At 37.0% G+C, this 12,764-nt stretch overlaps 1 protein-coding gene across 2 annotated transcripts in view; it reads left to right on the top strand.

Annotated features, from left to right (window-relative positions):
• Positions 1 to 884: 884 nt before the first annotated feature.
• The window catches only part of LOC145770291 (cilia- and flagella-associated protein 337-like), a 37,340-nt gene continuing 25,460 nt past the window's right edge, over positions 885 to 12,764 (top strand). The window contains exons 1-7 of one of the 2 annotated variants that reach the window (XM_082581889.1): positions 885 to 1,443; positions 7,190 to 7,314; positions 8,234 to 8,367; positions 10,062 to 10,208; positions 10,721 to 10,828; positions 11,059 to 11,245; positions 11,948 to 12,132. In XM_082581889.1, coding sequence (XP_082438015.1) covers positions 1,274 to 1,443; positions 7,190 to 7,314; positions 8,234 to 8,367; positions 10,062 to 10,208; positions 10,721 to 10,828; positions 11,059 to 11,245; positions 11,948 to 12,132 — 1,056 coding nt within the window. In that variant the 5' untranslated portion in view covers positions 885 to 1,273. Of the gene's footprint in view, positions 1,444 to 4,084; positions 4,238 to 7,189; positions 7,315 to 8,233; positions 8,368 to 10,061; positions 10,209 to 10,720; positions 10,829 to 11,058; positions 11,246 to 11,947; positions 12,133 to 12,764 lie in introns of those variants that run through there. The other variant, XM_082581890.1, reaches the window with a different exon arrangement.

Here is a 12,764-nt window from a genome sequence, read left to right on the forward strand (position 1 = left end):
TGGGCGATCTAGTATTATAAGCTAACTGTATTCCTACGTATTTATAAAATACAATCTGTCGCTTGAACTGCTTTGATAACAATGCTTGTTTGTTGTTTTTTTTCATCTTACAAAACTAGTTTCTTTTACAGTACCGCACATTGATTCAACCTGTAGCCCACAGACGTTGAATCAATGCAAAAAAGATCGATTTGCTGTCTGGGTTGTACTTGTCACACTTACTCATCCCCTGCAAAATTTCCAGTATGCTACAGTAGTTCCATGCTTTTCAAGAAGATATCAATCTACACTTGTAACATTCAAAAGGTTTTGATCACAGCTGTACGGTAGTGATTTTTTTTCCTTTCTCTGTTGATCGTAATGGCTTCAGAAGATAGATAAACAAAAGTCTATTCACGATTTGAGAACAAAGGCAATATGAAATGTTAAAACACACATCATCAGCTTTAGTCAAATTTATATCGTTGGACATTATTGTAACAGTAAAAAATCCAAAATCCGCAACTCGTTTACGTGAAAAGAGAGGTTAATCACAAAAGCTAATAAAAACGTACGCAGTCACAAAAATTCATAAGGACTTCACAAATGAAATGGCAAGAAAGATGCAGCAGGAAAACTTCGATTCCACAAAATGGTGGAGAAAATTGTCAAATTTTGTGCACGTAAATGCTCAGTTTCCACTGTATCCTCCAAACGTCAAAGTATAATCTGACCCAACTCCAATAACAAAATCACTAGGCTACAATATAAAAATAAAATATAGACTTAAAACAAAAAAATGATACATCATATTATTATAGAGTGGTAGACCTATTATTTACTTACATTCATTATTTATTTACTTTCAAGCTACAGGAAAATTTTTTTGAATTTAATACTGGAAATCTAATTTAAACCTAAATTAAAACTTATAGTAGTTCCAGTAGTAGTTCACAGTAGTTCCATGCTTTTCAAGAAGATATCAATCTACACTTGTAACATTCAAAAGGTTTTGATCACAGCTGTACGGTCGTGATTTTTTCTCCTTTCTATGTTGATCGTAATGGCTTCAGAAGATAGATAAACAAAAAGTCTATTCACGATTTGAGAACAAAGGCAACATGAAATGTTAAAACACACATCATCAGCTTTAGTCAAATTTATATCGTTGGACGTTATTGTAACAGTAAAAAACCCAAAATCCGCAACTCGTTTACGTGAAAAGAGAGGTTAATCACAAAAGCTAATAAAAACGTACGCAGTCACAAAAATTCATAAGGACTTCACAAATGAAATGGCAAAAAAGATGCAGCATGAAAACTTCGATTCCACAGAATGGTGGAGAAAATTGTCAAATTTTGTGCACGTAAATGCTCTGACTTCAATTTATACGCAGAAAAAATCAGACTCCAGTAGTAACCAAAGCAATGAAGAAACGCTGGCCTCAAATGAAGACTCCGTGAGGTGAGTTGATCATTAACTAACATGTTTGACACGGTGTTACCATGGCAGATTTTTTGCTTTCACGCATGACTAGCTATGTGAACATGGCTTCGTTAAATCAGCTGATCAACGAAAATGGGTGCGAAGAAAATGTGTTAAATAAATAACGCTATCAGAGATCTAAAAAAGAGTTTTAATAAATATCTGTAAAAAAAATACAGGCCTACACGATGCAAAAGTACATTTTGTCGTTTCAAATATATGAATGGTTTAACAGTAGCCTTGTTTATATAGCTTACTTCATACGAAGCAAGTTCAAACTGCATCACACTAGCAAATATACAGTAATAGGCAGCCATTGCAGGCAAGCGAAGGTTTCAACTGGCAACAGCCAGTTAGATTGTCACAAACACTTTCTTTAGTAAGACCTTGAGAGATTATTTAAAATAGGCTAGTAGTTTGAGGAGACAGTCGAAAGATACAACGACATTACATCACGTTATGAAATGTCTGAAAACTTTTACAGTCTGGCATTGAATAAGAACGTACTTCACATCAAAATACACCCCAGCACCAGCAGGTGATTTTAAACTCCATTGTCCTAATTCCTTGTTATAAGATTCAATCTTAAAGGCATTGAAATATACAAAAAGTAAATAAATAAAATTAAATCTACAAAATAAAATCTATTAACTTAATTTACAAAAAGAATTTACCGTTGCTGAGTCTTTGTACGAAAAAGTGCCTTGCTCTTTTAAACACAAAACAAATTCAGAGAACTAATCAGGCAATAGTTGGAGCCGGATCAATAGAAAGTGGCTTGCTGAGAGCACTTGTTAGTTGTTAGGGCGATGCTGAGAGAGGTTTTGTTTGAGATCAACCACCTTCTTTGGTACCGTGCTGATGATCTTTATGAGTTGTTAATAGAAAGGGTTATAGGCGAATTCTTCGTAAACAATTCTTCGTAAAGCAATTCTTCGTAAGCAATTCTTCGTAAAACAATTGTTCGTAAACAGTTGTTGGTGAAATGAAATCCGTAAAAGAATTTTTCGTAAAGCATTTCTTCGTATACATCAAATCTCCATTGCATGCACGAATAAATGCTTTGGGAAGAATTGTTTTACAAAGAATTAACTTTACGAAGAATTGTTTTACGAAAAATTGCTTACGAAGAATTGCTTTACGAAGAACTGTTTACGAAGAAAACGTCGGACACCATAGAAAGTTAGCAGAAGACCGCTTTAGTACTGTTGTAAACCTACAGACAAGCGACAGTCAAGCGTTAATTGCTGTATATCCGCATCTTTGATAAAGCATGAAAGTAATAACATATACAACTAAACATGCAATAGATTATTTCAGATGACAGAAATGATTTTAATATTTATTGAACAAAGAGACAATAGACCTTAAGGTCCTGAGAGAGAAACCGAAATTAAAACTAATTTTTTAATTTTGTATCCGGAACGCATGGTCTTCAATACAACAATTTAGCCACAGAATGCGGTAGCTAGTAATCTCAGTATCGGAGAATGACTAGCCACCTGAAGCGAATAATGTTCCTTCATAAATGAAGTCTTGAGTACCTAAATTTTCAGTGCAAATGACTGAATGGCTTGTTAATAAAGTCAATTTTTGGCTTTAATGTCGGAAAGATTTTCCTAAAACAGAAAGGGAGATGTAGAGTTTTAATCACTTTTTAAATGTTGCAAATATCACATATCAGTCGAACGTTGTCAAGAAGCAGCTCGGTTTGCTTTCAACAAACTTTTTTGCTCTTGTTTTTATCAATGTCGACTGTTAAAGGCTTTGTGGACTCTCTTTCACCAGACTTGGTGAAATTATTTCCAAAAATTTCGGCATGCTTTACGAATTTAAAACTTATTACATTGCTTCATTGTCCGTTGACTTTAAATCAACATTTTCCAAAGTTTAGGAGTTGGCATGTTTGTTCGCTTGACATTTACAACTTTATTGCCTAGCAATCACAAAGATTTTAAATTACGAGAACTCGCTGAAAACAACCTTTGTTATGATCCAAAGAGAGATATAAAGATTTTAAAGCATTTGCGTTGCCTGTTGCTCCTTTTTTTGCACCTGAGTTCGAGACTAAGGCAAACCACACGAAAAATCATTTTGTGTTTTGATACGTTTATGTAAAAGCGCTTAATGCACGTGTTATGGAAGATGTTTATACACCTTTGCTGTAAATCAGGAATACGGTATTCTTCCATTGAATTTCCAATTTCCATTCAATGCTGTGAGAAGGTGTTTGATCAAATATATCAATGATGATGCTCTATTGTGGTGACATGACTAGCCTACAAAAGGATTGAACATGTTGAAGCATCTTTACTAAAATCGTTGCTTTGCAAAGTGTCAGTCAAGTCTAGTGTCAGTCAAGTCTAGTCGCTTTTTCTTCGTTAATGTTTTCAGAGTTGTTTTACTGTTGGCTTTACGTGGGCGATACAATGTAGATTTATTTCGTTTGCAGTTTTAAATTATAATTACCGATAAACAGTTGCCTAAGTTTATAGTAGCCTACTAAACCAAGCGATGCTGTTTTAGCACAATTCTTTTGACGATTTTTTTTCTTCTTTACTCGAGATTGTAGTTTTGCTTCAAAAGTTAACTGTAAAGCTTTTTAGCTCACTATAAAACATAAACCACCAACATAGGCTACATTGAAAACAATAACAAAAGTTAGTAAAAAAGTTCTGTTAGTAATGGATTGGTCAAGCTTTTCTACCATCTCAGGCCGACTCAAATTTCAACATGCTTCCAGTGAAGTTTCCAGCGATTTAAGTTTTAGAAGGTAAGAATATATTTTTACACAATAAGAACACTTTAAGCCAGTGGTTCTTAACCTTTTTTCTATCAAGCCCCCCTTCAATAATGGTCATGTGCCTCGCGCCCTCCTAGATTTTAAATAAGTATTATACCAAAAAAATTGCATTTTCGTCTGTTTATTATACACATCAGTGAGATACTTGACACTGCTTCTTAGCGACTAGATTTTTAATGCGAGTTTTAACTCCAGTGTGAACAACGTAAGTCTCCTTCAACTCTCAGCCTGTTTCTGTACTTGGTCTTGATAGCAACGAGAGCAGAAAATGCAGCTTCACAAAGATACGTGGATTCAAACATTGTTAGAATTCGAAGAGCCCTAGTTGCGATAAGAGGGTAAACAGGAAGGTAATTGGCCCAGAACGTCTCAAGTTCCAGTACTTTGTAGTCTTGTTTAGCTGTGGAGTTGAACTTATCATCTCAAGAAACTCCTCTTGTCCTTCTTCGAAAATATCAACTACTTCGCATTGAAACGGGTTTCTGACGAACTTTCAGGTTTCACGCTTCTCATCCTGATCTGGAAAGTATTTGATGAACTCCGCTTTCAATTCATTAAGGTGGGTTTCTATTTATTTCTTCAACTCAGACTCAAAGATACCATCTTTGAGAGCAGAATCCAAGTTACTGAAGCTCGCTGGATTTCCTTGTTCAATTCGACTCTTCCAGAGGTCGAGTTTGGCTATAAAAGTTCGAATAATGTCATGATGCTTAATGATGTTGATCCCTTGAAGATTAAGGTTGAGAGTATTTAATGCTTCAAAGATGTCCACGAGGTACGCTAGTGCTACTTGAAAGCTTTCGGATTGAAACTTGGCCAAAAGTTCCGCCTTCTGTCGTGATTCCAAAAATATTGCCACTTTTTGTAAAGTTCTGGTCTAACTAATAAAGCAAGAATTACTGAATACAACATAAAATAATATAAAATACAAAATATGACAAACAGCATAGGTCCTAGGACATTAAAGAAATTGAAATTGCTGTAGAGCTCGCGCCCCCCTGAGAGATGCTTCCCCGGTTAAGAACCACTGCTTTAAACTATTTTGTGGTGATCACTGGAATATTTGAAAAAGGAAATATAGCGCAGCGTTAAAACAAACCAAGTAGCACTACTACGTCATTGCGTGATTCATCGCCTGATATAAAAAGCATCAGCTTTGAATGGTCGTATGGCAGTCAACTGGTCAAGCCAACTGGTCTCCTACAGCTGCAGCCGCGGTCAAAAAGGTTGAATATCGATTTCAAACTTGGCAACCCAAAATTCAGGAAAATAAGAAAAAACGTACTTGGCGGCTTCTCCACACGACTATACTCTCTAGGCGTGATGTATATTTGAGATGAGATATAGTGCAAGATACGAACTTCTTGTGACTACATCACGCGTTCGCAAAACCGGATCTTTTGACTTATTCAATCAAAAGACAGACTCCCTCAACACTTTGAGTGGCGAAGAAAGAAAGTTCATACAAAAAACAAGAACGTTTGTATGAAGGAATAAGCTCCGTACGAAAAACCATAGTTTTGTCCAGTCCAGGACTTATGGTGCTCAAGTCTTCAGACAAACTGCCGAGGTCTGACTGTATCAATGTGTATTGAACCCAGCACTTTGCTAAACGGGTTTAGTCGTAGCCATGTGACCTACCCCTCGGCCTCATGCCAACCATCGCTTTCACAGTTTAGTGTGCCAAAATATTGTTTAAAGACTGGTTTATATGTTTCTAAAGCAGCTCGAACAAACAGTTAGGGTTTTACTTTTTACCTGCAGTATTGCAAACTTAACCATAGGCTATATCAAGCAATTTAATATAGCCTAATAACATACAGTATGATGGTGTGGGCCTTAAATAAGCATTTAGCCTATGAAGTTGAGAGTAGCCTATGGTGCGGTCTAAAAATATTGATATTTTTTATCCAATAGTTTATTACCTTAAAGCTGTGAATGACACTGTAGGTCTGTCATAGGTTTGCGTAGGCCTGTAGAGTATCGCTCTTCTTCGTAGTGCCCAGCTTGTTTTCAAAATTCTTTTGAAGTTACCACTCTTCCACTTTGATGTCAACATAAACGGGATTTAGAACCAATAAGCTTTCATACTTGACGTGCTGTTGTCAGTGGATACTACAACATTGTCTGTCAGTGTGTCGTTTAAACGTACGAGAACAATGCAACGATGTTTTAAGACTTGAGCCTTCTACTTTTTATGCTTCTACGCTGGTAAAATTACACGTTATATAGAACAAGACAAAATATATTTGAAAAGTTAGTTTGAAAGCAAGAAGGCTTTTCAGATAGCTACATTTACAGAGGTTAGGTCTCTTCAAACAATCAAAGCTTACAGGGGCGTTAAAGCAGGCTTTTGTTAAGCTTATACAAAATAACTTCATACCAAAAAAAGTAGACTAATTCTAAAACTTGAAAAGTATTCCCGTATCATATTCAGCGAGCAACCATATTTATGCAATGACAAAGAGACAAGACGATTTTATAGCCTATGATCTGGCTGTGCTTTTACGAAATGCATTTCGGTAAATCTCTTGTTAACCTTTTACTAGTCTTGATTAGGCTACCTACGTAGCCTACTAGTTGCAAATTGACTGCAGCCATGGTGCAAACCTAAGGAAAACATAGTTTAGCTTTATATTTTCTTTTTGGTTATCAATAGTTGATATTTGGTTTCAGTGATTTACCCTTGAAAGTAGGTTAACGTATGCAGAGATTTACACCTGGCAAATAGTAGGCTATAGCTCAAACTGGGTCACGGGCTAGATTAGCCTACTGTAGTAAACGTCGTTTTGAAACAAACTAAGTTATAATTAACGTTGAAACTAATTGTAATGTAAGTTTTTGTTTTCAGGGTGGGTGGTTTCTCTCCTACCCACGTTCGCACGACTATGCCTACTCATTTTTTTTTTTTTTTACTTACAGCTCAGACAGCAGCATTCGATTGGAAGAGCACATCAAACTTCATCATTTACAGAAACTTCTTCAGATTTTTAAATCTCACAACCCACAAGAAGACAAAAATGCAACAGAAAACAGCAAACATACTGGTAATTTAACTTGATAAATATTTTTAGCACCACATGAGAGAGTGCCTCCAGGGGTGCCGGAACGGTTTTTGACTGGGGTGGCAGGATTATGAAAAAAGGGCACTTTTATTGCTAAAAGGCAATTTTTTTTTAAGTTTTAAGATAAGATATAGCAATAATGCTCATCCATCAACTCATCATCGAGTAATGATACAAGTGTCCTGTATACAAAGAACAATGGCACGGGAGGGCATCATGCTATGTTATGATGATGTAGGCTAATTATCTACTGTGATACAGAATTTTGTGTCGTGAATATTATTTTGAGGCAGAAATGAAAGATTGTAGTTAAGCTAAAAGCTAATAGCTGAAGTTGTTACGTCGTATTGCAAATGTGCAGCAGCTTAAATGACCTTAAAAGGGCACCATTGCCCCCCTGCCCCCCCCCCCCGCTTCCGGCGCCCCTGAGTGCCTCCCTTGCTAGTTGCCGTCCACTATGTCATGGCTCTTATAAGCTACATTAAGTTAATCAAACAAACCGCTAAAAGCCACATACGTTTTGACGAAATTAAACTCTTAATTTTTTAATTGAAAAATAACAGACATGTATGGTGAAGTGTAAGCTACTCTACAACAACAGCACAGAAAGAATGATAACATTGTTTTCTCACTCATACTTGATTCCTATTGGTCTACGTTGTGTCTAAGCGTTTGGATTCACAGTAAAAAGAAAACAGACACACACATAATCGCTTTAGGCTTATTTTCAAGTTTAATAACTTATTTTTTCTTGTGTTTTGTAGTGTTAGTGTGAGCCTAAATGTAGCTCACGGGTGTAAAACTTTCATAGTTTTATACCCTATTTAAAGTTTTTGTCAGAAAAATAAAGTAGCCTTGACAAACAACCTAATTTCTGATCGTCTTAAATTGTTGTTGCCAGTTCCCAAAACAGAAGAATTGTTGTCCACAAAGCAAGGTCCTGGGATGATGACATTGGAAGAATTCAAAACAACCATTTCGAGAATGTTGGGTACCAACCGTTGGAATGATCAGATGGAAATGCTCTTTCACAAGGTATCTTGCAAATTTTGTGCGCTTTTCTATCGAAAAGTGCAGAGCCCAAAATGTAGAAATTAAACGGATACTTTTTAAAACTTAACTGTTTTCATGATTGTGTAATAGCCTATACCTCGGATAGAAAGGTTATTTTTTTCAATGATAAACAGGCATTGCTCAGCAACAATACGACATTTACTACGACAGTTTCATATTTGGGATATTTCTGGTTAGCTTCATGTAAGTTTTTAGCTTCATTAATTTGTTTAATCAAACTTTCATTTTTTAATTATGTAATTAAAAAGACAAACAAACCTTAGACAGACAGCGTCTTCTGTATCACTTAAAAATTATAAATTTAAACGCAGAACATGCAGCGCAGTTATGGCTACTAAATGCACTGTTGTAATCGCTTAAATTTATGTTTGAAATTGTAGTCAGCACAACAATCTTTGACGTGAAATACAATCGTAGTTGCCAACTTCATTTATGTTTGTTGAATTCTTCTTCGTTTGATTTTTTCTCGCCATTCCAATGGTCGAAGGGCTTCGTCTTTTGCCACTCTTGCGTAGTGGCGGCGACTCGGTCTAGATGTTTGGGCAGGTGTCGAGCAGCCACTGAATTGATTTGTCATTCAGTTTACGCAGACCACGCACACCATTTGGCGCATGGTAAATGGCGCAGTTGCAGGTGGTGTGGTCTGCGGTTTGTTCCTCCTTGCCTTACTCACAGACCGCGGCTTGAGCCATTCCCCATTTGTGCATGTTGGAGCAGAATAGCCCGACACCAGTGCGCAGGCGGTTGAGCCGCACCCAGGCATTCCTTGGCAAAAGCATTCCGGTTGAGTGGGTCCGGTGTGGGAAATGAAACTTTGGCGTCTTAAGGAGTCTTCTCTTCGAGCTCCATTGGTTTGGTGTGAAACCGAGCGACTAAAACGTTTATTTGTTTTTTGTTTGTCGTATCCAGGCTTACACTCGGTGGTTGAAGATTTAGATTAAGTGGACGGGAAGGCAAGGAAGCCAATCTTCGTGTCCACCTTCAGGCATGCCTTCAAGTGTCCTGCCACAGACCATGCACAGACACAGCCGCATGCTCTTGAGTGGTGTCGAACCGGCGCCCTTTCGATTGCCGTTCCAGTGTTCTCACCACTCGGCTATGCAGCCGGCTAACGTTTATTTAATGATAATGTTACGGTTTTTATTTATCGTCGCTCTACAACAGCTAAGGTCTTTTTGCGACAGAGCTCATTTTTGATTTATATCAGGTTTATGATGTCAGCACATGATTATCAGATTTATTCTCACTGCGTTATGCAAGAAAGAGCACAATCGGTATCGTTTTTAAAGTTTTCGGCTTGACCCGACCTGGAATCGATCTCAGATCTATCAGCGCCAGAGCCGAAGGCAATACTCACGATGCCTGCAGATGGACACGAAAATGAGCTTCCATTTCCGTTCTCTAAATTCAAATCTGCATCAATCACTAACTTATCAGACATGAGCCTGAACACAAAGTTTTTGTCCTCAGTTGAAACAATTTCTAAATCAACAAATAGGCTATGTCTTGAAAACGTATAAAAGATTACGAAATGTGAGATCGTTAATTGATTAAGAAATTTTTGAAATTTGTTGTAAGCGCGCAAGTGAAGTTGAACCAATGTTTGTCCTTCGAGGGACCAATTCTTGACGTTTCTGCGTTTTTGCCGTCACCAGGTTGACACCGCCTGTGACAATTTCGTGGACTGGAACGAATTCTGCACTTACATGCTTCTTCAAATGCGAGAGATAGAGAACAAACAAAACGCAAAGCTGATCCCTTTCACTTCAAGTGCCATTGTGAAGCAGATTTTCCACAACAAAGTAAGCTATTTATAAACGTGTCGGTAAAGCGTTATTTCTTTGAGTTTTAGTGATGTGCTTATCATGCCCATTTGTTACTGTGCAGCTTAGGCCTTCCCCTGTTCTATTGTATGCGCGCATAAGCATAGAAGCTATGCGCAGCATAATGACGTTAGTTTTAAACAAGGTTTGACGTTAGCCCTTCTTAGCCTTTCGGAATACAACATTAATTTTCGTAATTTAGTCTCATATTTTTTACCCTGTGCTTGTCTCGATTTTGTCGATTATTGTGAGGTAAACACATGTCAAAATAGATTTTTTGAGATTTCAAATAGTTATAAATACTTCTGTGTAATATTTACAGCAATAGGAATGCAAATTAAACACTTTCTTCTCATAATTACTCCAAATTCACAAACAATCATTGCTCTCCATGTAAAGTTATAGGCTACATCTTTATCATCTCCTTCCTTCTCATCTCATTTGCTTTATCACTAATCACTTTGTCATCATCACACCGTTTTCATTCCCAGCAAGAAACAACAACAAAAACTGTAATTGTGGAGAACCCATCCCGCATCCTCACAGTGAGCAAAATAGGAACCATCGGAGTATGGGATTTTCATCTCCGTCTTCTAAAGGTTGGTTCTTGAGATCATTCGAGCGCTTGAACATAGCAAGGTTAACATACTCTGCTATGTGATAGGATTTATATGCTTGAATGCTTGAGATAGTAAAATATAAAAACTTACGATCAACATACTGTATTGTTCAATAACTTTATCAGCATAACACAATATGAAAATTGCTTGTAGTCTCACTTTGGCCGACATTGATTTATAGTTTTAACCTCAATTTTCGTATCGAACAGACGTACAGTCTCTCGGCTGACGTGGTTGAAGTTCAGCAACAAACTACCAGGAGAAGATTCCATACGTGGGTGACAGATCTTGTCTATATGAGAAATACACAAAACCTTGCTCTAACCTCAAGCAGCAGGGAGATATATTTCTACGACATTTCAACGGCTATTTACACCATTGAATTTTGTCTGTATGGTGAGATTTTTGTCTTTTTACTCTCAGTAGGCTATACTGCCTACTTTTTTGTTGATCAGTGGCACTAGCACATAACAGTAATAGCCTACTAAACAAAAAGTTTCATAACAATGTCAGCCTTGACCTGTCAGATGACATGAAGCGTGTACTCTGTTAAATAGTAGTCTATAGCCTATGATAGGTTGAGAGCCAATGATAGGCTATAGAGTAGACTATAATAGGCTATACTATACCTAAAATGTTAGCAAGGTCTGCCCTGTGACCACGAGCAAGAAACCAAAATACTCTATCAATCTTCTTTCTAACTAGGTTGCTTGTTAGCCTTGACCCTTTGTTATAGAGTGTCTATCATAGACTTGTTTGGCCGTCCAGATTGAACTGCAGCAAGGTGATGCCTTCCCATACGAAAACCGAAGTTGTTCGCCCGAACAGTTATTAAACATGGGGTGCAAACGTTTGGTTAGCTTCACTCTTTGCTGGTTGGAATTGCATAGAAGTTAAACCATTATGGTTTTGCCACCTTTTCCTTTTGTTGGTTTTATTACTGTATTTCTTTTTCACAATATCATTTCTTCTGCATTCTGACAGAGAAAAATAAATTGCATTGAATTAAGTCTGTAAGCTACAACTGCTGTCTCAAGTTATTGTCATTCGCTTAATTTCAAAAATCAATTGTCTTCATAATTAATTGGATATGTTCAGCTTTGCCAAATGTTCCGGTGTGCGCCAACTATTGGTATAAAAAACAAGCAAGAAACAGCCACTCGATGCTGTTTTTTGGTGACGACACAGGAGCCATTCACGTTCTTCATTTTCATTCACCCCAGTCTCGGCTCTTCCAAAAACCTTTCAACCCAAAACAAGGAACTCAAAGGATTTATTTTAATGTAAGTTTAAGTAAAGTTTTTTAAATGTTATTTTTACTTAAGTATAACGTCTTCTAAGAAAAACTTCCAAACATCTATAGTAAAATACTACAGTAGCCTATATATATTCCACAACGGTTTTTATTTGATTAATGTTTTTTCATGATAAACCAGCATAATAAGACATAATTTTGAAAAACAATCAGCATTATTTCATGCAGTAATGTGCCTTCAAAAGGACGTATACGTTTTAGGATTGGCTGGTCTTTCAAATGAAAACACCGTGCTTGATTGTGGAAATCTATCTTCAGACTGGCAGGGCTTCTTTGACAGCTTAATCCTGCCAGTTTCGCATACTTGTAGAGGCTAGAGGCCATTGACGCAAGTCTGGTCACCGAGATTGAGTAAAGCCTCCGTTTGTTGTTGTCTGTTAATTATTCCATCCATTATGTGCCACTGAATGGAGAGCATTTCTAAAAATGCATTGCTCAAGCGCACACCCCGAGAGGTCAACCAAAATTCCTTCACAAAATTGGGAGTTTAACGAACTGAGTTATTAGGGCGCATTCTTCAGATTTTGAAGAAAATGTTTGAAATGTTTCAGTAATTCATTAGACTTGTAAGAGTTAAAAAACACCGCTTACCCCACTTTT

Source organism: Aplidium turbinatum, chromosome 5 (assembly GCF_918807975.1).
Source record: "Aplidium turbinatum chromosome 5, kaAplTurb1.1, whole genome shotgun sequence".
In the NCBI taxonomy this organism is placed as follows: Eukaryota; Metazoa; Chordata; class Ascidiacea; order Aplousobranchia; family Polyclinidae; genus Aplidium; species Aplidium turbinatum.